The sequence below is a fragment of the Vitis riparia genome, chromosome 18 (assembly GCF_004353265.1).
Source record: "Vitis riparia cultivar Riparia Gloire de Montpellier isolate 1030 chromosome 18, EGFV_Vit.rip_1.0, whole genome shotgun sequence".
Lineage (NCBI taxonomy): Eukaryota > Viridiplantae > Streptophyta > Magnoliopsida > Vitales > Vitaceae > Vitis > Vitis riparia.
The window spans coordinates 12,869,459-12,894,406 of NC_048448.1; the positions used below are offsets into that span (position 1 = coordinate 12,869,459).

A 24,948-nucleotide genomic window follows, 5' to 3' on the forward strand; every position below is an offset into this window, starting at 1 on the left:
GTCACACCCTGGTTTTTATTTATTTTTTATTTTTTAAGCTGAACAATTAATTCTCAAATATAGTATAAGTGCTCTCAAAGATATGGGAATATAAAAATTTAAATGTTGAGTTCCTGCTTGATTTTGTGTAAAAAAAGAATGTGCAAAACTTGTTATACAGAGTACATCCTGTATTAAACTTTGTAACTATTAGTTAACAAAATATGTTTCGTTTCACAAAAGAAACTTGTATTACATTAATTTACATATACCAAAACCCCATGGTTCACTACGGGTAGCCTATACTACAAGTGTACCTTGCAAATATAGATATTACATCATTCCTACAAAAAGATTCAATCTTTAATACAAAGGCAAAGCCTCAAAACACTTTCAATGCGAGCAAACAACATCCAATCACAGTAAATCAATGCTCAAGGATTATTTCCTGCATAAGTCTTCTGACCTGCATCTAAAGGTAGAAGGGATAGGGTGAGTTCACAACTCAGTAGGAAAGTTTATAACCATCCTAAGCATACCCTTAAAAACCTTGAATTAAACGTGTAATAACATGCATGATAAACATTTTATAACCATTAACAAATATGTAATCATGTCAAACATGTATGCATGTGTTTGCTGGTTTCATCTTTGCCTTTTCTCGTCCATCATTTCACAACTGATAAATTGCTCACCCCCACCAATCTATACATCAGATATCAATGCTCCACAATATACTCGGTCAATATAATAATGACTATTCTGGGACATCACCCAAGGACAAGTCATATCCTGTGTCTTTTGGGACTCATACCCAATGGCAGGACCAACCCCGTGTCTTTAGGGACTAAAACCCAGGGACAGGACCAACCTCATACACCCACATCAGAGTGTCTTCCTCAAGGGCTTTAAGGACTTTCACCTAAGGACCCATGGTTCCACATAAACAATATATCGAAGGATAATGTCTGTAGCATCACATAAACACTTCCCACCAATTAATTATCTGAATATCATCTGTGATTATTCCATATCCTTCTTGCAATGCAACCACATAATGAACCTGTTGAATATAATGTATTTATAGTATATAACCTTTCCTTGTTAATATAGGATACATGTATGGTAGTTAGGACTCCTAGCCTTGTATATATATATATATTTCTCAATTGTAAGTAAATTAATTACATTAATAAGAATTAAGGTCTTTCTTCTTTCTCTCTCTCAACATGGTATCAGAGCCAAGGAAGAAAACCTAATTCTTTCCTGTTTCCCGTGTCATCAACTCCGGGAAACCTTCCGGTGACCGTGTTTCATTCCGGTCACCTTCCCCATCTCCCAATACTTTCCGGTCATTCGGATCGTCGACAAAAACAACTCACCGCCGGCAAAATTTTCCGGCGAACTTTTCCGGCGACGTATTTTTCCGACACCGACCATACCAGAAGGAGCGCCTGGAGGAGATCTACAACTTTTGTGAAGGCACCGGCACCAACAAAGCATCCACGCGCCGCCCACGCGCACTTTTCCGTCCGGAGGCTGCGTCTCACGCGCCGGCGCGTGAGAGCGGGTGAGGGATTTTCCGGCGACGCGCCTCCTCCAGCAGCCTCGCCTGACGCCGACCAGCCTCTCTACCTCCCTGGTTCTCCCATTCGAGCCCTGCACGTACCTCTTTTGGGGATTTTTGTCTCCGTCGGCCCTCCAAACAGTCTTTCCGGCGAAGCTCCGACTATTTTTTCTCTACTCCAATCCCTGCACGTGCCTTGGGAAGTGTTTTTCTACCTTTCTGGTGGTACCACGCCGCGATCTGAGGCCGTCTCCCTTTTTCGGTGGTGCCACGCCGCAATCTGAAGCCGTATTAGGGCTCTCTTCAATCCAAACATACTTCATTCTCCAGATAAGTAGATATGACTACTAAAAATTCCATTTTTTTCGCTGTTATATCTGGATCTCCTATGATTACTTCGGAGAAATTGGTTGGCAGTGACAATTATCTTTCCTGGTCTGCCTCTGTTGAACTTTGGTTTATGGGTCAAGGATATGAGGATCACTTGATTACACAGGAGGCAGATATCCCTGAGGTTGACCGCGTACAGTGGAGGAAGATAGATGCACAGTTATGTAGTGTATTATGGCAATCGGTTGATCCCAAGATTCTTCTTCATCTTCAGGCCTACAAAACTTGTTTTAAATTTTGGACTCAGGCCAAAGGATTATATACGAATGATATCCAGCGTCTTTATAAGGTGGCTTCTGCTATTGTCCATCTCAGCCAACAGGACTTGGATCTATCTACTTATATTGGCCAGATTGCCTCTCTTAAGGAGGAGTTCTTGACTGTGATGCCTCTTACTCCTGATGTTGGGGCTCAACAAACACAGCTTGACAAGTTCTTCATGGTTCTTACTCTTATTGGCCTCCGTCCGGATCTTGAGCCTGTCCGCGATCAGATTCTTGGTAGTTCATCAGTTCCGTCCTTGGATGATGTGTTTGCTCACCTCCTCCGTATCTCCTCCACTCAGACTTTGCCATTTGATAGCACTTCAGATTCTTCTGTGTTAGTTTCTCAAACTAACTCTCGAGGAGGCCGTAGTGGTACCCGAGGTAGAGGTCAACGTCCTCATTGCACCTATTGCAATAAACTTGGCCACACTCGCGATCGTTGCTATCAGTTACATGGACGACCTCCTCGCACTGCCCATGTGGCCCAGTCCTCTGATTCTCCGCTGCCTCAAGCTCCGAGCTCTTCCGCATCTCAGGCTTCTGTTGCCTCTGTTGCCCAGCCTGGTAATGCCTCTGCCTGCCTTACCCACACATCTTCTCTTGGACCCTGGATTCTAGATTCTGGAGCTTCTGATCACTTATCTGGTAATAAGGATCTTTTCTCCTCTATTACTACTACCTCTGCTTTACCTACTGTTACCTTAGCTAATGGTTCTCAAACTGTGGCTAAAGGTATTGGTTTGGCCCTTCCTCTGCCTTCTCTACCTCTCACTTCTGTCCTTTATACTCCTGAATGTCTTTTTAATCTTATTTCCATCAGCAAAATCACTCGTACTCTTAATTGCTCTATTACCTTTTCTGATAAATTTGTGACCTTGCAGGACCGGAGTACGGGGAAGACGATTGGCATAGGACGTGAGTCTCAAGGCCTCTATCACCTCACCTCGGATTCATCTCCTGCAGTTTGCATTTCCACTGATGCTCCTCTCCTCATTCACAATCGTCTGGGCCACCCTAGTCTCTCCAAGTTCCAGAAGATGGTCCCTCGTTTTTCCACTTTATCGTCACTTCCGTGTGAGTCATGTCAGCTTGGGAAACATACTCGTGTCTCGTTCCCAAAGCGTTTGAATAATCGGGCAAAGTCTCCTTTTGAGCTTGTCCACACTGATGTTTGGGGTCCTTGTCGGACTGCGTCTACTTTAGGATTTCAGTATTTTGTCACTTTCATTGATGATTATTCTCGATGTACTTGGTTATTTTTAATGAAAAATCGAGCTGAGTTATTCTCTATTTTCCAGAAATTTTATGCTGAAATCCAAACCCAGTTCAATGTTTCTATTCGTGTGTTACGCAGTGACAATGCCAGGGAATATTTTTCAGCCCCATTTACTTCGTTTATGTCTCATCATGGGATTCTTCATCAATCTTCTTGTGCTCATACTCCTCAACAAAATGGGGTAGCTGAACGCAAGAATCGACATCTTGTTGAGACAGCTCGTACTCTCCTCCTCCATAGCAATGTTCCTTTTCGTTTTTGGGGGGACGCTGTTCTTACCGCTTGTTATTTGATTAATCGTATGCCCTCCTCTGTCTTACATGATCAGATTCCTCACTCCCTTCTCTTCCCTGACCAACCACTTTATTTCCTTCCTCCTCGTGTCTTTGGTTGTACTTGCTTTGTTCATATTCTCACTCCTGGACAGGACAAGCTTTCCGCCAAAGCCATGAAGTGTCTCTTCTTGGGATACTCCAGACTTCAGAAGGGTTATCGTTGTTATTCCCTTGAGACTCATCGATACTTTATCTCCGCTGATGTCACCTTCTTTGAGGACTCACCATTCTTTTCCACCACTTCTGAGTCTCTTCCTGTTTCTGAAGTCTTGCCTATTCCCATTGTCTCCCCACCTGATGTTATGCCTCCTCGACCACTTCAGGTTTATCATCGTCGCCCTCGTGTCGTTGCTCCTCTCCCTTTTGCTGAGGCACCTGCTGACTCACTTCCTATCCCTTCGGCTTCACCTACCCCGGCTCTGCCTTCTCCTAATGACTTACCCATTGCTGTTCGGAAAGGTACTCGCTCTACTCGTAATCCTCATCCTATTTACAATTTTTTGAGTTATCATCGATTATCTTCACCCTATTCTGCTTTTGTTTCTGCTATATCCTCTGTTTCTTTTCCAAAGAGCACCCATGAAGCTCTTTCCCATCCCGGCTGGCGACAGGCAATGGTGGATGAAATGGCTGCTCTGCACTCTAATGGCACTTGGGATCTTGTTGTTTTACCCTCGGGTAAATCTACCGTTGGCTGTCGTTGGGTTTACGCAGTTAAGGTTGGTCCTGATGGTCAGGTTGATCGCCTTAAGGCCCGCTTAGTTGCTAAAGGCTATACTCAGGTTTATGGTTCTGATTATGGTGACACATTCTCTCCGGTTGCCAAGATTGCTTCTGTCCGTCTGCTTCTCTCCATGGCTGCCATGTGTTCTTGGCCTCTTTATCAATTGGATATTAAAAATGCCTTCCTTCATGGTGATCTTGCCGAGGAAGTTTATATGGAGCAACCTCCTGGTTTTGTTGCTCAGGGGGAGTCTGGTTTAGTATGCAGGTTACGCCGTTCTCTATATGGCTTGAAACAATCTCCTCGAGCATGGTTTAGCCGTTTTAGTTCTGTTGTTCAAGAGTTTGGCATGCTTCGCAGTACAGCAGACCATTCAGTTTTCTATCATCATAACTCTTTGGGGCAGTGTATTTATCTGGTTGTTTATGTGGACGACATCGTCATTACAGGCAGTGATCATGATGGTATTCAGAAACTAAAGCAACACCTTTTTACCCACTTTCAGACCAAAGACTTGGGGAAACTCAAGTATTTCTTGGGAATTGAGATAGCTCAATCCAGTTCTGCTGTGGTCCTTTCCCAAAGGAAGTATGCTTTAGACATCCTGGAAGAAACTGGTATGTTAGACTGTAAACCGGTAGACACACCTATGGATCCGAATGTCAAACTTGTACCAGGACAGGGGGAGCCTTTAGGAGACCCCGGGAGATATCGACGGCTCGTAGGTAAATTGAACTATCTCACCATTACTCGTCCAGACATTTCTTTTCCTGTGAGTGTTGTTAGTCAATTCCTACAGTCACCATGTGATAGCCATTGTGATGCTGTAATCCGCATTCTTCGATATATCAAAAGTACACCAGGCCAAGGTGTGTTGTACGAGAACAGAGGTCATACTCAGGTTGTTGGTTACACAGATGCAGATTGGGCTGGCTCACCCACAGATAGACGTTCCACTTCAGGGTACTGTGTTTTTATTGGAGGTAATCTAATATCTTGGAAGAGTAAGAAACAAGATGTAGTGGCCAGATCTAGCGTTGAAGCCGAGTATCGAGCTATGGCTTTGGCAACATGTGAACTCATATGGTTGAGACATCTTCTTCTAGAGTTGAGATTTGGAAAGGATGAACAGATGAAACTCATATGTGATAACCAGGCCGCATTACATATTGCATCCAATCCAGTCTTTCATGAAAGGACCAAACATATTGAAGTTGACTGTCATTTCATTAGAGAGAAGATCGCATCAGGATGTGTTGCTACAAGTTTTGTTAATTCAAATGATCAACTAGCTGACATCTTCACTAAATCTCTCAGAGGTCCTAGGATTAAATATATTTGTAACAAGCTTGGTGCATATGACGTATATGCTCCAGCTTGAGGGGGAGTGTTGAATATAATGTATTTATAGTATATAACCTTTCCTTGTTAATATAGGATACATGTATGGTAGTTAGGACTCCTAGCCTTGTATATATATATATATATTTCTCAATTGTAAGTAAATTAATTACATTAATAAGAATTAAGGTCTTTCTTCTTTCTCTCTCTCAACAGAACCATTTTCACAACATAGAACCATGAATCTTCATACCAATATACGTTCCAATATCAATGTAACATTTCAACACAATAAATCGAGATGCAATGACACATTAAAACATTTTATGAAATCATAGAAATGACATGAAATTTCCAATAAATGTTTCAAGGAAAGAAATCAGATACACCATGAAATAGTATAAAATTCTTTACCTTACACGGACTTTCCCTCTGTGATTCTTCTATGTAGGCGATCTTTACCTATTACAAGGAACTGAAATGAAACACATAATTTAGACTTCTTAACAATGAAAATTTATACAATTTACTGTTGCTAATTTTTAATTCTAATATTCTCTAATCTACATGTCTACAGGTTTTCAAATCAAAATTAAATTGAATTAAATAATATTTACAATGCATATTAATATTCCCTAATTAATTACCAAACACTAATTGTTTTGATTTTTTTCTTAAAGCCACATTAACAAATTTCAAGTGTCCAAATAACCTAATTAAGCACATGTTTACTATCTATTTTTCAATTAAACCAAATTAAACAAAGATTTATGTTGATCTTATCATTAATAAAATATTTAAGCTAAAATATTTTAATCCTTAATTAATTGTGATTTTTAACTAAAACATGTTTATACCTAATTACACTCAACTTTTACACAAATTTTACCGTTAATTTGTTTCAACATACCATTAAGAATCAAGATAAACCAAAATTACTAAATTAAACAACTTGCTTACCTCAAATCTGCACTTTCTCTCTCTAGATCCTCTTTCTAACCCAAGATGTTGCAGGTAAAATGGTGCAAAACAAGCTACAAGCCCTTATATAAGGCTCTTCGTGCAACCAAGTAGGAGGTGGCAGGCCACATGGCTACCACCAACCCACCCAAGTAGGAGGTGGCACACCACTTAGCTGTCACTAACCCCAACTTCCCAATTGTGCACTTTAGTCCTTCAAGTTTTCAAAAATTAAACCCATAATTGCCCATTAGTCCTTTAGGTTTTCATAACTATAATCAACCCCTAAAAACCTAATAAGCATGGTTAAGTCATTAACTAATCTCACTTAACCTTAATTAAAGTTTAATTCATAATTAAACAGGATTAACACGAAACTTGTTTTAACATCTAATTAAACATGTTTAAAGTTAAGTACTAAGAAAATCAGTATTGCCTATTTAATTCATTAGTGCTAAGTATTACATTGACATAGCCCAAAATCATCACGTTTGTTGAGCTTATGTTTTTGGGAGGCATTTTCTCAAACAATTGGTGTGCTTGAGATAAATCCCCATTTTTAAGAAAATTGTCGACCCTGAAATTGGAGCAAAATGTGTTTGGATCAAAACCAATTTTGATAACTCAAACATCAATGTTGTTGGCAACATTGAGGCATTCTTTTGGAGATTGAAGGCTTCTTAGAGAAGTTAGACAAAAAGGGTTTTGGACTGCATTTGGTCTTAATGGTTTCACAGGAAAAGGGGACTAGTGGTTAGAATAGTTTATATAAAAGTGAGAGTTGAGATAGAGACTGAATGTTCTACTAATGCATAACATATAGAAGATCGTCAGGTTATTCCACATTTGTGTAAGGCAACTAACTTAGAGGAGTAACAATCAATTTGTTGCTGTAAGAAATAGTGTGGAGGCAAAGTTTAAATCTCTATCATAAGGGATTCTCACTTTGTAATTTAAATTATTTCATCATCCCTTGTAAATATGAACTCACATATATCTCTTATATGGTTTAAGGATGACAATGGCACAAGTTCAAGACATATCACTCTCATACTAACATGTTCCATTTATAAACCACTATTCTCATTCTCGTCCAATAAAAAATTTAAGCAAAACAAATATAAGAACTTCTCTTATCCAATTATTTTTCAAAATTTTAATTATACTAAAACAAATATATTTTATAAATAAATAGATATCATAAATTTTTATAACTTGTTTTATTTGAAAAGTAGATTTTTTTTATTATTTTGTGTTAAAAATGAAAAAAAAAAATTATTTCTAAGCTTAATTAAATATATAAAGACTCAAACCCACTCTATGTTAAAATAAAATAAAATAAAAAAAGAACCAAACTTATTCCTAACACGTTTAAAAAAAGAGAAAAAAAAAACCCATTCAATGAACAAGCTAGAGAACACATAACAAGCGCCCATGAGAGGTGCCTCCATTGCAAGTTGCTTTACTGACCCGTCCTATTAAAACCTCTTGCCAATTGTCACTTATCTAAAATTCAAGAAATTTTCAATGACTTAAAACTTAAAAGTGATAATTGATGCATCGCCATTCAATTATTGAGTTATTGAAGTCATGGCATTAGAAGTGCTCTTTTATCCATTGTATTAATTTTATTGAAAATTTATGCTTCGACCTGTGGGCACTCATACAAATCCACTTGCTTATGCGGTGTCATTATTAATGAAAGGTATCCTTACCATTTATTACCATATATTTTATTACGTAATGTCACATCTTTACTATTTAATGCGGAGACAATGGTTGGTGCCTATGATATTTTCTGTACAACCGTATTTCCGAACTGTAACATTGTTCGTCTTTTCAATTCTCACAGTTTGATGGGATGAGTGACCTTTTCTATCCTCTGCATGCAATGTACCATAAACAGTGGGGCTAACTCGCTCGAAGCAGTGCTCCTGCCCTTTGTTCTCGAAAATGTAATTTGATGTGACCCACGTCACTGAAAATATTTTATTTCAGTTCTTGAAAAGAAAGAAGAAAGATATATATAAGAAAGAGTGAGTGACAACGGTACGTGGTGAATTTAAATTTGAATTTTATACTTCTTAACTTTTCAAACTATTTTTTGTTTTATCTAACTCTAGTTTTTTTCAACTCTGACAAGTCGCGGCGGGGCCAGGAGTTTACGGAGAAGCACTGAAGAGATCAGGCACTTGATCGTAACGATACTTGAGATTTTCCACATGGAAAAGAGCCGACAGACATATCCAGAGTTTCAAAGGAGCTCCAAAAAAAACAAATGCCCCCATCTATACAAAAAGGGAAATTTACTTACTGGTTAAGGGTGGTTGTCTAGAGGCGAAGGTTGCTCTTAAGCAATCGCATGAGAGAGATGCTGCCCTGAGTTCTGTTTATTTCATCTGCAGCCAATTTCTTTCCACCTCTGGTTCCCTGCAAATCAGTAGGAATGCAATTCTGAGAATAACTTTGGGAGCCCAAGGTAAAGCCATGGAAATAATTTTTACATGGGTCGGCTCCCAGCAAGCAGAACATTAAAGCACTAGCTGAAAGGAAAGAGAAATCGATTCGAGCCCAACTGGACTCATGTTGAGCAAATGAGAGTAAAAGTTCAATCCTGTGGCAGCTTTTAGGTTACTACTTCAGATCATTCCAAGAATGGAATATAACAAGCAAAACGAGTGGCAAATGGACAAATATTTACCCTTGGTTTCTGATTCTCATCTTCCAAGTCCAAACCACCAATGTCCCTCAACAATACGGATGAGGCCGGCAAAAGTCTCCTGGTTATTTCAAAATATTAAAGTCCCCAACAATGTGAAAATAAATTGGTGTATATCATCAATCTTTAAGGAAACAAGACATAAAAGTAAGAAAAATATACTTCCCACCAACCTTCTTGGTTTCTCTGCTTTCAAGGCTTTGCTGCAAGAATTAGGTTCTGCTTCACTTTCTGCCAGCAACGGTTTGCTGCTGCAAGAAGTAACTTCTGCTTCACTTTCTGGCACATCACCAGTGTAACATACTCGTGTAACTGCAACGTCTTCCTTAGGCATGAGTTGGGGAGCCAACAACGTTTTGCTGCAAGAATTAACTTCTGCTTCACTTCCTGGCACATCATCAGTGTCACATACTTGTGTGACTGTAACATCTTCCTTAGACATCAATTGGGGATCCAACAATGGTTTGCTGCAAGAATTAACTTCTGATTCACTTTCCTTCACATCACCAATGTAGCATCCTTGTGTAACTGCAACATCTTCCTCAGGCACCAATGGTGAATCCATCAATGGTTTGCTGCAAGAATTAAGCTCTGATTCACTTTCGGGCACATCATCAGTGTCAGATACTTGGGTAACTGCAACATCTTTCCCAGGGATCAGCCATGGATCTAAAAATGGTTTGCTACAAGAATTAAGTTCTGTTTCACTTTCTGGCATCTCACCAGTGTCACATACTTGGGTAACTGCAACATCTTCCTTAGGCATCATAGGTGGATCCAAGAACTGTTTGCTACAAGAATTAGGTTCTGATTCACTTTCTGGCACGTTACTGGTGTTACATACTTGGGTAACAGCAACATCTTCCTTAGGCATCAGTGGTGGATACAACAACAATGGTTTGCTGAAAGAATCAAGTTCTGCTTCACTTTCTGGCATGTCACCAGTGTCGCATACTTGTGTAACTGCAACATCTTCCTTAGGCATCAGAGGTGGATCCAACAATCGTTTGCTGCAAGAATTAGGTTCTGATTCACTTTCTGGCACATTACCAGTGTTACATACTCGTGTTACTGCAACATCTTCCTTAGGCATCAGAGGTGGATCCCACAATGGTTTGCTGCAAGAATTAAGTTCTGCTTCACTTTCTGGCACATTACCAGTCTTACATACTCGTGTTACTGCAACATCTTCCTTAGGCATCAGTGGTGGATCCCACAATGGTTTGCTGCAAGAATTAAGTTCTGCTTCACTTTCTGGCACATTACCAGTCTTACATTCTGGTGTAACTGCAACATCTACTTTAGGCATCAGTGGTGGATCCAACAATATCTGGAAAAGACAGTAAAATCAAAATGTCTTTTATAGAGGTATAGACTCCATATTGATTGAAAACAAAAACTAGGAAAGGAAACATTTGAAGATATAGGGACTAGTTAATAAGCTTCACCACTTCTTATAACAGATCATAATCTTCAGTTTGCCATCATGGTTTCCATAATTGTCAGCAGTTACTAACATCAATATAACTTGATGATTATATCACTTTGTTCATTTGTTCATGACTATGTTTACTACCTCACTGGGTATCACAAAACACTTGCAGTAGTTAAAACAACAATGAAACAAACACAGTATCCTTTAAATAGTTGTGCATTGACATATGTAACCAAAACTATTAGAACTGTACAAGAATGTCAAGGGAAGCCAGAGAGATTTAAAGCCAGAACATGTGTGAAAAAGTTCCCAACTAATTCAGTTTGTCATGGCAATGTCAATTGTTGAATCACTATAAAGTCAACAGGGAGAGTCAACCTTTTGTATGTTCCATTGGTCAATATTTTGTCCTCAAAAAATGTTTAGATTGCCAATGCATACTATATTATATTGGAGAACAACATTCTTGATTTTGGTCACATCCTACACATATTTTAACTCTTTAAAGGTAGCTGTGCCAACAGCTAATATCCATATACGACCAGGACAGAACATGCAGTGTGCAAAAATGCTAGTTTAAAAAAATAATTACACTGGGAACATAAATCTGACAAGGCCATCAAGGATAAAAATATTAGTAATATAGAAATACTGATAGTTTGATTTTGATGGAAATATTGATATCAACAAATATTTTGGTAAAATAAAAAATAAAAAAAATAAAATCATGGAAATTAACCAAAAAAATATGAAATTTTTAGATGAAACTTCAAAACTTGACAAAAAAAATTAGTGATGCATAAAAGAATACTCATGGATAACAAATATGATTTTGAATGTGAATACTAATTATTAGTATGAAGACAAAAATAGTATTTTATCAAATTTTATTACTTGAAAACACATTTAGTAATAAAATGATGATCTATGCAGTTAAAAAATAATATCATATAAAAAGTTGATGATATTTGCTCAGTCATTTTTTGCTTTTTGATATAATAGTTTTTATAATGTCTATAATTTTGTTTACAAGTTTATGTTTCACTTGAAATTTCCTAGATAGAAAACATAGAAAAACTGATTAAGAAGATAATCGTCATGATTCTAATGTTGCAACAACCAATAGCTTGACAGAATTTGAATAAAGATAATTAAGTTTTATTTATTTATTTATTTATTATTGAGTATAAGAAGTTTTATTTCAAAATTTTGATTTTTTATACCTGTCTAAAATCCGCAATAAAATTGCTCATGCAAATCATAAAAGGGACTCAGAATAATATGCATAAACAACACAAAAATGGGCTTTCATTACATTAAAAAGGTTTAAGAAATGGATTTTAGAGAAGGCAAACAAGTTGATATATTTTAAGGGGAATATATTCAGTGATTGAACACTCAACAGTCCAAGGGCTTTACATGTCATGATCCCTCTCTTTTAATTCCAGATTTTCAGTCACAAAATATTGCCAACAAAATCACCAAAATATTGGTGATTTATAGCAATAAATTGACAAATTACACTCTGGAAATTACTCAGGCAATATATTGTCAATTTTTTGGAGAAAAATCACCATATATTGGTGATTTTCCCACAGTAAAAGTTGGATCCCCAATTTCCATGTCAATGCGGCCAAAATTCTCTATTTTTCAAACATTAGAGATCATTGATAGATAGACATGGTTAGAAGAAGCATAGAGTCCTAACAAGTTATAACTAACAAATGCATTCAAGTAAAATTTAAGGGAAAATAATAAGACAATTACAAGGTGGCATTTTCTAATGCACAAACTTGTTTCCAGACCAATAAATGATGCATTTATTAGCTTTATCACAACATGGTGAAGTTGAAATAAATGAGCTTGAGAAAACATTAGACTATAATTGATCTTAAAAAATATAAGTAGTAAAAAAAAAAAGCAAGTAATATAAGTAAAGCTATAAAATGGACCAAGCCAAAGATCCAAGGATAACCAAAAAAAAGAAAAGAAAAAAATAAAAATTGAAAATTCCATGCTATGCTTAACACGTATTTTTGTAGGATCAGAAACAGAGAACAGGACTCATTATGTAAGTCAATTTACTAATGGATAATTATGAATAAAAGATTGTCATTTGCAAGTGTGACCTTATCACAATAGGTTAACTAACCAGCTGACCTTGCATACACATAGTGACACGAAGTGGGCTAATTTTTTGCATTTACACATTAAGATCTATCAATTTTTGTTACCATCATGCCGCGATTTTCTCTAACTAGCGGCTTTCTCTTTGGGTTACAACTGGAATAGAAGAGCTAATATGTCAACGGAAAATCAAACATTACCTGAGCAGTCACACTTGCCCCTAACACATGTTTAGGAATGCTAAAAGAGTAAAGACTAATTAATGATTATCAACATGTAAACCAAGTCATATATTGTCTTTCCTTTTTCCTTTTCTGTACCATGGATCATGTCATACCGTGTATTTTGTTTGTTTTTACATAATAAAGAATAAATACAAAAACATATACACATATGAGAAAAACAAAAATTGCAAAAATGAAGTACAAAAGTAGATAACTGACTTCATTAAATTTTAAATAAAAAAAAATAAAAAATAAAACAATGAGAAGAAAAGAGGTAAGGATAGACATTGATCAATATCATACAACTATAATTTTAATGAAATCAACTTAGCAAATTATGATGTTGTAATGTATATATTTATCATAGAATTTATTAAAATAAATATTTCAAACTTCTAACTAGGACTTTACATTCCAAATTGCAACTGGTCTACTGATAAATATCGTCATTTGAAAATTTTCCAGGCTCCTAAAAGTCTCTAACCAAGATTGCAAAAAGAAACTATAATTTTGTATAACCATATACTTATACAAATTCTTGACATCATCCCTACTAAAAAGGCAACAAAATTAAAAATGAAAATGAGATATATTAAACAAAAGTTCTTGTTCTTCATTTATCATCGGCCTTAAGACTGAATATTTCAACTATCTGAGGAACGTATCCTTCATTAGATAACACTTCATTAATATTCATTGGAACAATAAATAGACTTTTCACTCTTCAATGCATGCCTTCAACAACATGCACACATATTGCTGCCTAAAACCATTTTCTCCCTTTTTGTCCTTGTTTTTTTAAACTTTAAAAGTACCTTTTAAACAATAATACAATAATCTTTTTACAAAAAAAAAAAAAAAAATCAGATGTGACTTTTTTTTCCTAAAGAACTACAAAAATAAAAAAGATACTTATATCACAACATTGTGTATAATGTATCATAAGATACATTTAAGATACACTTCATCTGGCAATACAAGATGTTTCGCATAAAAAAATGCAATGTATTGTGTATAGAAAGATTTTAAGAACTACCAAAGACCAAAATTTACACCATTATTTGGATAACAAGTAGCATTACGTGTACGCATGAATGTCTAATATCCATATATTGGTTAAAAGAAGAAAAAAGTTTTTACTGCGAAGAAAAGATATATAATTTAGCAGAGTAGCAGCTCATTCTTTTTTTTTCTCTGCCTGGATGTTGTACTTAAAGAAACTAGACAAACTAGAACATTTTACAAGAAATAGTATGGCAGATGTTAGACAGGCAATCTAAGTAATAAATAACAGCATTATGATTCAAAACATAAAAAAAATAAAAAAGAATAACCTTGTCCTCTTCAGTATGCAATTGGTCCAACTCCACTGATGAACAGTTGTTGTCACTAACCATGACAGGTGACTGAGAAGAACTGAACAGAGACTTCGAAAGCTTTGTACCAGCTACAACACATAAAAGACAATGTTGAGACAACAGATCATAGGATGTGATGTCAGTCCAAAGCACTATTTTATTTTATTTTTAATTAGAATCAAACCAAAGCATATTTTTTTATTTAGAGCCCCAATTCCAAGATATTTTCCATGTGCAGTGATTGAGGGTGCCTAGACCACCACTAAATGGAGGCCACTCAAGAAATTTCATATGCCAAGAATCAGCATAATATGGTGATTATTCACTGTCAATTTTTTCACAAGCAATATTTTTACCAGTGCCCAAGCATATAAGATCAAGTTAGAAGATTCAGTATTCTAAACCTCCACTGTGACGTAAACATCAGGTGCAGGAGTAAAAGCAAAATATTTGGTCATAAGACCAACTTATAGCGATTCACTGACACAACTGAAAGGTGCCAAATGCTGATGATCAAACAACATTTAGACAAGAGACACCTACATGCCTAACTGAAGAATATCATATATCAATTATCAGCAGATGGGCAATTCCAAGCCTTTCATTCTTTGGCCTTCCTTCTAACATTTCCACTTAACCTTATCCCATCCAAGAAGAAGAGATAAAACAGAATTTTGATCCTGACGTCACAGATGAATGGAAAGATAGATATCCTAACTAGGACTGGTTGGTCATACTGTTTCTCTAATACCAGCCAGTTTTTAGCATAATTTACTCAAAGGTGTCAGATGAATCACCCATTTCTAAGTTTCCCTGGTTACCAAACAAGTGAATTTCATAAAACATAGAACATGAAATTAGAAATCAAACCTGTAACTTCAGCCTTCAGATTGTTATCATCAATTTCCAAATATTTCAACTCATTTAAATCTTCAGCACTCTTCCCATTTCTAGAAAAGCTCCAATGCTCCTGATTATACTGTATCACATCCATGTTAGATTATTAACTGTAATTGAAAACCCAAGAACATAGGGCCAGTAAGAAATACAACAAATTGTGGTAGTACACCTAATGATCAAACACCATATCTGATTATTCTTGTGGTTCAAGTTTTTGGCAATTGACACAAAGATATGAAGCATTAACCACAACTAATCTGTCCATCTGACCATTAGGGAAAACATGAAAAAGAAAAAAGAAAAAAGGATGACTCTTACAGTGGCATTATGTTTCAGCTCATTGTCAATGCACTCAAAACCCACCATGTCAGAAGAAGGTACTCCCTGAATTACCTTAACATATAAAATCACGTATATAAATTAAACAACAAAGATATAACAAAGGGAAAAAAAATCATGAAGATCCTCAATAGGAACAAATTGCACACAACTATCAAAATCATAAATCTTGGCATTCGTGGATAAAAGCATGTTAACCTGAGAATTCTGATGTTGGAAATCTTTGATACACAAACAACTAGAATCAACCATATCAGAACTTTCCACCTGAAAATTGGAAATAAATCATTAAGCCTATTAAATAGGTAATCCTTTACATGATAGAATCCAGGATAAAAGAAACCAAGAGAAGAGCTAGTTTAAAAAAAATCCCAGGATTAAACCTGCAAAAATGCATCCAACTCCTGTTGCACACTAGAGTCACATTTTGCTGGAGTGCTGCCATGCTCAAAAGCCTCAAGGTCAAGGTTGAGAGAAACACCCATGTTTATCTGAGCACATAGAATTAAATCTTTAAAAAATTAACAAATTTTACCAACCAAAACCACGAAGGTAAGATAATTGAAAAATGCTAGTGAATTGTAATAAGAATCTAACAGTGAAGCAAAGTAGAAAACCTAAAAATGGAATCCGAACCCCATTATTGAGAATTATGACTATATGCAAACCTCATCAATATTGCTAGATCCATGTCCCTCCAATTGTGATGAATCATCTACTGTCAATTCAGAATTTGAATTCTCCTTGGGTAAAGTACTCTCCACTACTTTCTCTTTACAACAAGAACAATGGGACTTCAAATCCTTCATTTCTTTGTCTAGCTCAAAATATTTTGCCTTTTCACTTTTAAGGCTTTCTCTGAGACTCTGCACTTGGTTTTCTGCTTCCTGTTTAAAGCAGAGTTGTCAAATGGATTGCTATATTTACTGCTAAAATTGCCTGAATAGAGAGGACAAGAAATCAATAACGACCCAATAGTAGACAAAACTTGAGATAATGACTGAGATTACAAGTTTAAGCTATATAACACACCTCAAGTTTTTCCTTATATTGCTTCAAAACATCCCATAAAGCTTTTGCAAAACCTTGCATAATCTGATTGTTTCTCTCTCTCTTTGCCAATTCAACACCATTCAACTTGAGAAATGTGCTATCATAAACATCCAATTTAGAATTTCTTGGGGACTGAACCAGAGCTTTTACGGTTCCAGTCTCCTTGAGCTCCTCTGGATTGACCTCTGCTTTGAAATAAGCAAATTATACCTCATGTTATTCTATAGAGAAAACAAATGAAGTAGAAAATGGATCAAAGAAATGCTAATAGAAGAATAGCTTGTTAGAGAAGTAAACAAGTTAAACAACCTTCATCACAAACACAAAGTCGTTGTTCATCTCTGACACTATTTGCTTCTTCAATCTGAAACCAAACCCAAAAATTAACAAGTACTTAAAACAATGTGGTATCTTGCCAAACCAAGGGCCCCAAACCATTAAGGCATCAACTTTTTCAAACTATGTTGAGAATGTAGAGGTACATTCAAAAGTATTTTTAAGATGACAATGTGAATCTAAAGTGAGTTCCATGAGAAATTTGCTTTGGAATTCTAGGTACTTGACAGAATGGCGAGACAGGATAATTGCTCACATATTAATCCATATAAACATGCCAATGGGACATAATGAAGAAGTTCATATTAACATATTAATTGCATATTAGAACAAGATGATAATAGAAACCAGGATGATCATTGCAGCTTGGTTAGAATGGCTGTCACTCAGCATTGTAGATTTAAATTATGGAATGCTAGAGAATCATAAATAAATGGACTAGTTAATTATAAGTTTTTATCATGTGAGGGAAGTCAAAGATAATAACAAACACCTGGAGAATATTGGGTTCAGTGGGGAAATTTTCTTTTGATGTGAGTTCTATTTTACACAGAATTTATAAACCAAATATATTTTTAGTATGCCACACAGAATAAGTCAACTATGCTTGTAAATATGCCTTGAACACGCACTAATGTCACTTGCCTGGTGCATCTGCATAAACAATTGAATAAAATACTGGCAAAAAATTGCTTCAGGAGAGGATGGATTTAACAGAAAACAGAATAACAAAACAACATAGATGTACCTAAATTAATCAGTATAAAAATAGTAATGTGCTGAGGTCAGTTAATGACATAGATCATGAGATCACAACCAGAAAATTTAATTAATATTCATACTTCCAAGAAGAAACAAAGGTCGATGTCAGCTTGTTCCCTTCAACTCTTGTGGTTTAATTACTAATGTCTTGAAGCAGTGCTTTAGGCAACCAATATAAGGAAAAATAAAAATATGCTTTCATACAGCCCTCTTCTGTGGCATATCCATGAGTATGGTATACACAGTTATGTCTTCACTCTATATGTGCCAAAGTGTTGTTTTAATTTAACAATTACTAAATGACTATCTCTTACGGTTCCTGCAACATAGTGTATGGACCATACAGTTCAGTACAATGGCTTAGACCAGGACTTTCCACCCACTTATACCAGCCCTGAGTCTAGCTCAACTCGCCTAATCTTTTACTCCCTTTTCTTAAAGGAAATGTGGAGAATGCAATACATCTTTCCAGAATCTCAAGTCATATTGCTTTAATTCTTTCTGAAATTCCTTTCTCCAATATAATCACTCAAAAACATAAAAGTGTTTTAGATTAAGAAAAACAATATTAACACATAAAAAGCAGTTGGAAGAAGATGAAGGAAATTCGTGGTCCCAATGAGCCGGATCCTAGGTAGCCAGTTACAGTGAGTTAGGTGTTAGCATTGATCTGTAGATTCAATTGTCATGTCATTGAAACCACTGAGGAGCATGACAGCACATGGGATAAAAAGTAATATATTGTATCTCTTTTTCAACCACTGTCAATGCAGTTTCTTAGTTTGCCCCTCACCTTTTCAAGCCTGCAAAGCAGCATTGCATCATGTTTCTATTTAGTGCCATTTTAGGTATAATAATAGTAACAACAATGAGAATTGTGCAGTTATATTTCTGTGACTGTCAATGAAGTAAAATCTGCAGTGCTGAAAACACAAGTAATTTTCATCCCCACATCACCAAAGTATATTTCATCCAGCATTAAACATCTTCTGTTATGGTAATGAGACATCTCTTCAATGCTATAACCATACAAAAATGCCATGAAATTAGTAGATAAAATTTTGTGGGAGTCGGTTACTATTTCCAGCAATTCAAGAAGCAAAAATGACAATAATAACACCACTGAAAGAATTTACTTACCCAAAAACACATATTATAACCTTAAAGTCAACAAACATGAAATCAGTTGATAAAGTTTTGCAGAATCAATTGTTAATTAAAGAAATTTAAGAAGCAAAAGTTACTATAATAACACCATGCAAAGAAGCCTACTTACCACAAACACAAAATATAATGCAGTTTGTAAGCAAATAAATAAAAAAAAAAAAAAAATGCATTCAAAAGAGCAAATGACATACCACACAAGCATCAGGGTTACTGAACTTCATTCTTTTGCGCTGTTCAAATCTAGGTAATGTTCGAACATGCCTCTTATTAGCAACCAAATCGGACAATTCTTCAACATTATTGAACCTAAATTGATTATTATCATTAGGACAAAATCATATAAATTTGCAATTTGAAACTTGAAGAAAACTATAGGAAAAATAGAGTGATACTTGATTTTCATATAAGGGGAAGCTTGTTTTAGTAGAAAGGATGTATCAAGATAGTCTTCTTCTCCTGGCTTTATCGTCAAAATCTACAAACAAACAACAAGAAAAGGATGCCTTTTAGAAGATAATATAATGGAAAAATATGCAAGCTAGTCAAGAGATTTGAAATAGACCACAAAAAATTCTTCAGAAACTAATATAAAAATTGTCTGAAGCACAACTTAATAAGTCTGAGTAAAGAAATGTTGGAAAAATAATGCATACCAATGCCATCCGCTTCTTGCCTTCCAAATAATCTCGTAAGTACCTAGTTAACTGTTCAGAAATAAAGTGGTGTTATCATTTATATAGGCTTAAAAATAATTGAGCATACATTCAAGAGTAAGATAAAAAGAAAGGAAATGAAAACATGTCATATAAAAGGTAAAGGAATGACCAAAGAGTTCTGAAAATGTTTCTGTAGTGGCTTCTTGGGGTTCCTTTGATGCTCCAACAATGACTGCAAATAAAAGAAAGAAAGAAATGAATATATGAGGATATAATATAATATACACACAGAACAGGAAAAAAAAAATCTTATACTGTGGTTATCAAGTGACAATATAAATGAAACAGTTAAAAGTGTTCTTGTTTGCTTAGATGCTGCATAAATGTAATGAGAAATGATAATCGTTAGGAAAAAAAATAAAAAAAAACCACAATAAGGATGACTCAGATACCAATGACCCAATGAAGAGTACATACCCTCAGACACAATCCAAAAACCATTGATGTGTTGTTGATGAAATTGCTCTCAAGTAATCTGGCCCCCTGCAAAATGACAACCCAAAGTTGAAATCTACATAATTGGAACATAGCTGCTGATTCAAAACATGAATTAGGAAGCACTTTATAAAGCTAAAACATAAAATGGCATACTTCCACATAAATCACAAATGTTCCCATCTATAACCTCAACTCAACAAAACCTCACTTCCAACTAGGGCCAGGCAACCTGAATCTTTTTTTTTTTTTTCATTCAGCATTGCCCAGAGCCATGTCTTCCATCAGATCCTCATCATTATAACTTTTCTCACTACTTCAAACAATGTTCTTGTTTGCCTCCTTGTCATTTTAGCTCCTTCAACTGAATCAAATAAATGCAATGCCTTAATGGCCATACTGAACCTCATATACTCTTTGAGGGTAGGGCCACAACATAGGCAGGTTGAGCCCACCTAACCCCCAAAAAATGCAAGTTTGGATTGAGAATTCTCAACCTGACTTAAGGTTGGCTTGGGCTTGGATCATGACTTCACCACCATGAGCTCAACTTGAAATCAAACTTAGTGAATACATATCATCATTTTATACATATTTTAGGTTATAAAATTATATATTTAGATGTCAAACATTAATATTTTTGTTAAACACAATAATATATTTCGAGATGTGATAAGCTATCTATATCATCTTCACTTTTATAACATTCAAATTCAATATACAAACTAAAAAAAGTAAAGTTGATAAAGTAAAATAAGAAGTATATATATATATATGCATGCATGTATGTTTGTTGTGTGCTTATAAAAAAAACATTTTATATAGGTACCTAAAAATTCAACTTTTTAAGGTATACCAAATTGACTATGAAATTAATGTTGCAACAAATATAAAAGGCAAGAACTTTAAAAAATAATTAATTATTTATCCAACTTGTGACATGCTTGAACCCCACCAACTCAAGCTTGGGTTCAAAAATTGCCAGTCTTAGAGGTAATAGGGTGAGGTTTTCAGGTTGGCTCATTATCAGGTCAACTATCCATCACTAGGAATGGACTGCTTATGACTTAATCTTCGTGCCCAACAAGTTGTTATCCATTGTTTTGCTTTCTTTTATGGTAGTGCAGCTACCCTCCTGAACCTAGCACAACAAATTGTTGAAGTGATTTGAGAGCATCCAAAGGACAATTCTACTTTTTTTTTTTTTTTTTTGGATAGGCAAACAAAAAGATACACTTATAACGCTTGAAAAGAGCGCAACAAGGTACACACGATGTATACAATGAGCATCAAAATCAAGCGAGTAAAAAGAGAGAGAACACCACACACCCTTTGTCTCCTTACTTCAAACTCAACCAAGCTACAAAGTCTGTCCTTGACATAGAAAGCTCACCTATGTACTCTAGCCAGATCCCAGAAGATACACATAAAAAAAGATTTGATTCCTTGATCCAACTGTTCTACTAATCAAAAGACCTTCAATTTCTTTCCCTCCATAATGAAGGATAATTGTTCATCTAGATGCTACTATCTCAAGGGCATATTAGCATCCAAAAAAGAAAAGAAAAAGGCTTAAAAGTGACTGATTACTATTCTTATGAAGGCATTTTACTGGAATTTAGGGGGGAATATACTGAACCTGATTCCCAGTTCTCTTTTCTCTTTCAGCACCAGCAAGGTCAACAATAGTTAATACTGCACTGTTCAGTTGAACACTAACGTCACTCTCTAAGTTGTTAGGAGCACTGCGGATGTTTATAATGCACTGTGACCGGCTGCAAAACATGTGAAAAATAAAGAATGTCACTACCACATTGTTGTAAACAAAAACAATCCATTCTAAAAAGAAGTAAAGAGAAATAATTGATAGTTTTGTTTTTGTGAACCTTGACTGGCTGTTTGAATTTGTCATTGCAGTAGAGCGTTTTAACATGCCTTGTGCTATTAAGGATTCTGCCTGTGCAACATCAGAAATGACTACCTGTTTACATGTAGCAGTTAGTAATAGAAAGTAGAAACTACAATCACAAATCACTGAGAACAAAAGATAATATAAACACCATAAAAATAAGAAATCAGCTTGTACAAATGTGAAATATACTTTCTCTCCTTATATGAATTATAAAGAAAATAAACAGAAACCAGAATCAACCTCTTGAAGACCTTTTATAGATGACTGTTGCATGAATAAATCTGCTCCACCTGGGGACAAATCTAACATCCTTTCTCCTTTTCCTCTTTCAGAATATATTTCAAATATTGATATGTAAAATGACCTGCAAATTATCATACAAACAAAATAATGGGCTTCATTTTCCATGAACAGTGAATCTTTTGTTGCATTACACTCTGATGTTCTGCGTGTTAAATGTGACAAACTATTCACCTTGTAAGATAGACTGAGAACATTTTTTTCTAGTTACCACATGACCAAGAGCCGATTTTGGTTAGATTAGCACAAGTGTACAACAATCCAAGATTATCAATTCTCAAGCAACTTCTACATAGCTAGAATTCTGAAATAATGACAATCTAAGAATCAACATGAATGAATTAATACCAATTACCTTGTTGCCTCAGAACCACTCCCCTCAGTCCGCTTGAAAATTTGTTGAAGTGCAAGAGGTACCATTCCAGGCTCCCTTGGACACCCAAAAACAGTATGGGTCTTGCCAGATCCACTAGGGCCCAATGCAGCCAGCATCCCGCTTTTGCCATTGATGAAATCCTCCACCAAAGGCTTCACCATCCTTTCATAGACTTCTTCCTGCATAAAATTTTGGAATAAGTTCATAAAAGAGATGAACAATAATGATCATTAAAAGAAGGCCCTAAATCTCTGTTGATCACCGAGAAAATTTAAGGAAAAGGAAAAAATATATATATCTATATATCAAAACTCATGCGAGCCTGTTACTCTAATACGTTTGGTAGAGTAGAGTGTCCCAAATTCAAAGAAACAAACATAACGGAAATCATAAGAGTCAAAACCAAGTTTTATTTGTTCCCCGTCTTCTCAGCTACCAAAAAAAAAACAGAAAAGGGAAAAAGAATTCGAAAGAGAAAAAGATTAACAACCTGAGAAGAATCGGCAGAGAACACATGAGAAAAGCCTTCATAGACCTCAGACTTGATCCGCTTCAGATCCTTCAAGTGGGAAGGCGGCGAGAGTGTCACCGACTGCGTGTTATTAACCGCGATACAAATTTCAGAGTTCTTGTTCTTCTTTCTCTTAATCTTCGTGCTAGGGTTCTGAGGCCACGCGTTTTTCGCCACGGACTTGGAACTTTGATTTCCGCGACTCCCACACTTTCCCGACCCTTGAAGAGTGATGAGGGGTCGAATTCTGAGAAAAACTCTGAGATTTTCGGGGGAGGGAGTTGAGAGGGCTTGAGGGACTTGCATGGCCAAAATTTCTTGGATCGGAAATGCTGGAATTTCTGAAGTAATGGGGTTTGAAAGAAGAGGACGAGGAGGAGCGCTTGTTGAAGGCGTTGCCCTGGCTTTGCGATGAGGGTTTCTTCGAACCGTTACCGTGTAGGGACATGGAGGAGAGCTCTGAGTCTCCATTCTCGGTCCCCTCTCAGCTCTCAAGTCTCGACTTCTTGGGCGGAAAGGTGTTATTTGAATTTTCCAACGGTTCAACAGAACCAGAGTAATCCGACGGGGAGTAAAATCTCAGCGGTCCGGTTTGTTTAAGCCGGTCTCAATTAAATTTGATCGGAGTTTTTCCACAAATTCCTGTTAAAATTGGATTAACCGTCCAATTATTATTGGCCTGCCTCAGAATTTTAAAAATAATAATAAAATTATTATAAAACATAGACACACGAGAGTGGATCATAATTACAAATTTATAATTAAATTTTTCATTTAATTTTTATAAAACTATAGATAACGTAATCGAAATGAAAATGAATCTCCTTAAGTTGTTTACTAACCTTTTATCATAACGCTTTATAATATAAAAGTACGTAAAATAAATATTCTAATGTTATTTACATTATGTTCGGTTTTAATAAAATATTAAAGAAATATAAAAAAAAACATTTTGCATATTTGATTTATTATCAAAATAAAGCATAAATATATTTTAAATTATTTAAATTTTATATATTTTAAATTTAATTAATTTCTGTATAAAAGCTAAAAAGTAAATAAAATATATGTTAAAATACATCTAAACAAAATTATTAACTTTATTTTTATTTTTTTTCTCTGAATTATTTTTTTTGAACTTTTTTACGGTTTGTTTAACAATGATTTTTATAAGTGTTTTTATATTTTTTAACACTTAAAATTTTTTATCATTCATGTGTTAGAAATGTTAAAAATATTTTTTATAATCACTACTAAATACAATTTTAAAATTCGTTTGATAATGATTTTATAAAGTATTTTTAATATTTTTGAGTAATTCTAAAAAGCGTTTTCAATACTTCTAATACTTGAATGATAAAAAAATTTAAATATTAAAAATATTAAAAACGCTTTCTAAAATCACTATCAAACGATTTCTAAGTCTCATTTCAATATTTA

The 24,948-nt window shown here is 35.4% G+C and overlaps 1 protein-coding gene across 9 annotated transcripts; it reads right to left on the reverse strand.

The window, feature by feature from the left end:
* Positions 1 to 240: 240 nt before the first annotated feature.
* On the reverse strand, positions 241 to 24,027 carry LOC117907979 (kinesin-like protein KIN-6). Of its 9 annotated transcripts, none has more exons than XR_004650102.1 (23): positions 23,488 to 24,027; positions 22,977 to 23,176; positions 22,562 to 22,685; positions 22,296 to 22,390; positions 22,049 to 22,184; positions 20,392 to 20,457; positions 20,084 to 20,146; positions 19,912 to 19,962; positions 19,651 to 19,733; positions 19,450 to 19,564; positions 17,303 to 17,357; positions 16,973 to 17,178; positions 16,609 to 16,827; positions 16,324 to 16,431; positions 16,139 to 16,207; positions 15,920 to 15,994; positions 15,572 to 15,680; positions 14,678 to 14,790; positions 9,731 to 10,887; positions 9,540 to 9,618; positions 9,153 to 9,268; positions 6,293 to 6,353; positions 241 to 451 (listed from the first exon to the last, which is right to left on the reverse strand). XR_004650102.1 is itself a non-coding variant. In XM_034821679.1 (23 exons), the coding sequence occupies exons 1-23, from the start codon at positions 23,977 to 23,979 to the stop codon at positions 9,170 to 9,172; spliced, it is 3,549 nt and encodes a 1,182-aa protein (XP_034677570.1). In that variant the 5' UTR covers positions 23,980 to 24,027; the 3' UTR covers positions 8,893 to 9,169. The 9 variants fall into 9 exon arrangements, 8 of the variants coding, with proteins under 8 accessions (XP_034677566.1, XP_034677565.1, XP_034677564.1 ...); XM_034821679.1 differs by lacking the exons at positions 241 to 451; positions 6,293 to 6,353 and having other exon boundaries at positions 8,893 to 9,268; positions 9,731 to 10,103; positions 10,182 to 10,193; positions 10,281 to 10,887; XM_034821675.1 differs by lacking the exon at positions 6,293 to 6,353.
* Positions 24,028 to 24,948: the final 921 nt, after the last annotated feature.

Coding starts and splice junctions, on each gene's coding strand:
- LOC117907979 (XM_034821675.1), bottom strand. CDS start 23,979: ATGGAGACTCAGAGCTCTCCTCCATGTCCCTACACGGTAACGGTTCGA. Junction 23,177..23,487: donor TCTCTGCCGATTCTTCTCAG/GTTGTTAATCTT, acceptor AATTTTATGCAG/GAAGAAGTCTATGAAAGGAT. Junction 22,686..22,976: donor AGTGGTTCTGAGGCAACAAG/GTAATTGGTATT, acceptor GATAATTTGCAG/GTCATTTTACATATCAATAT.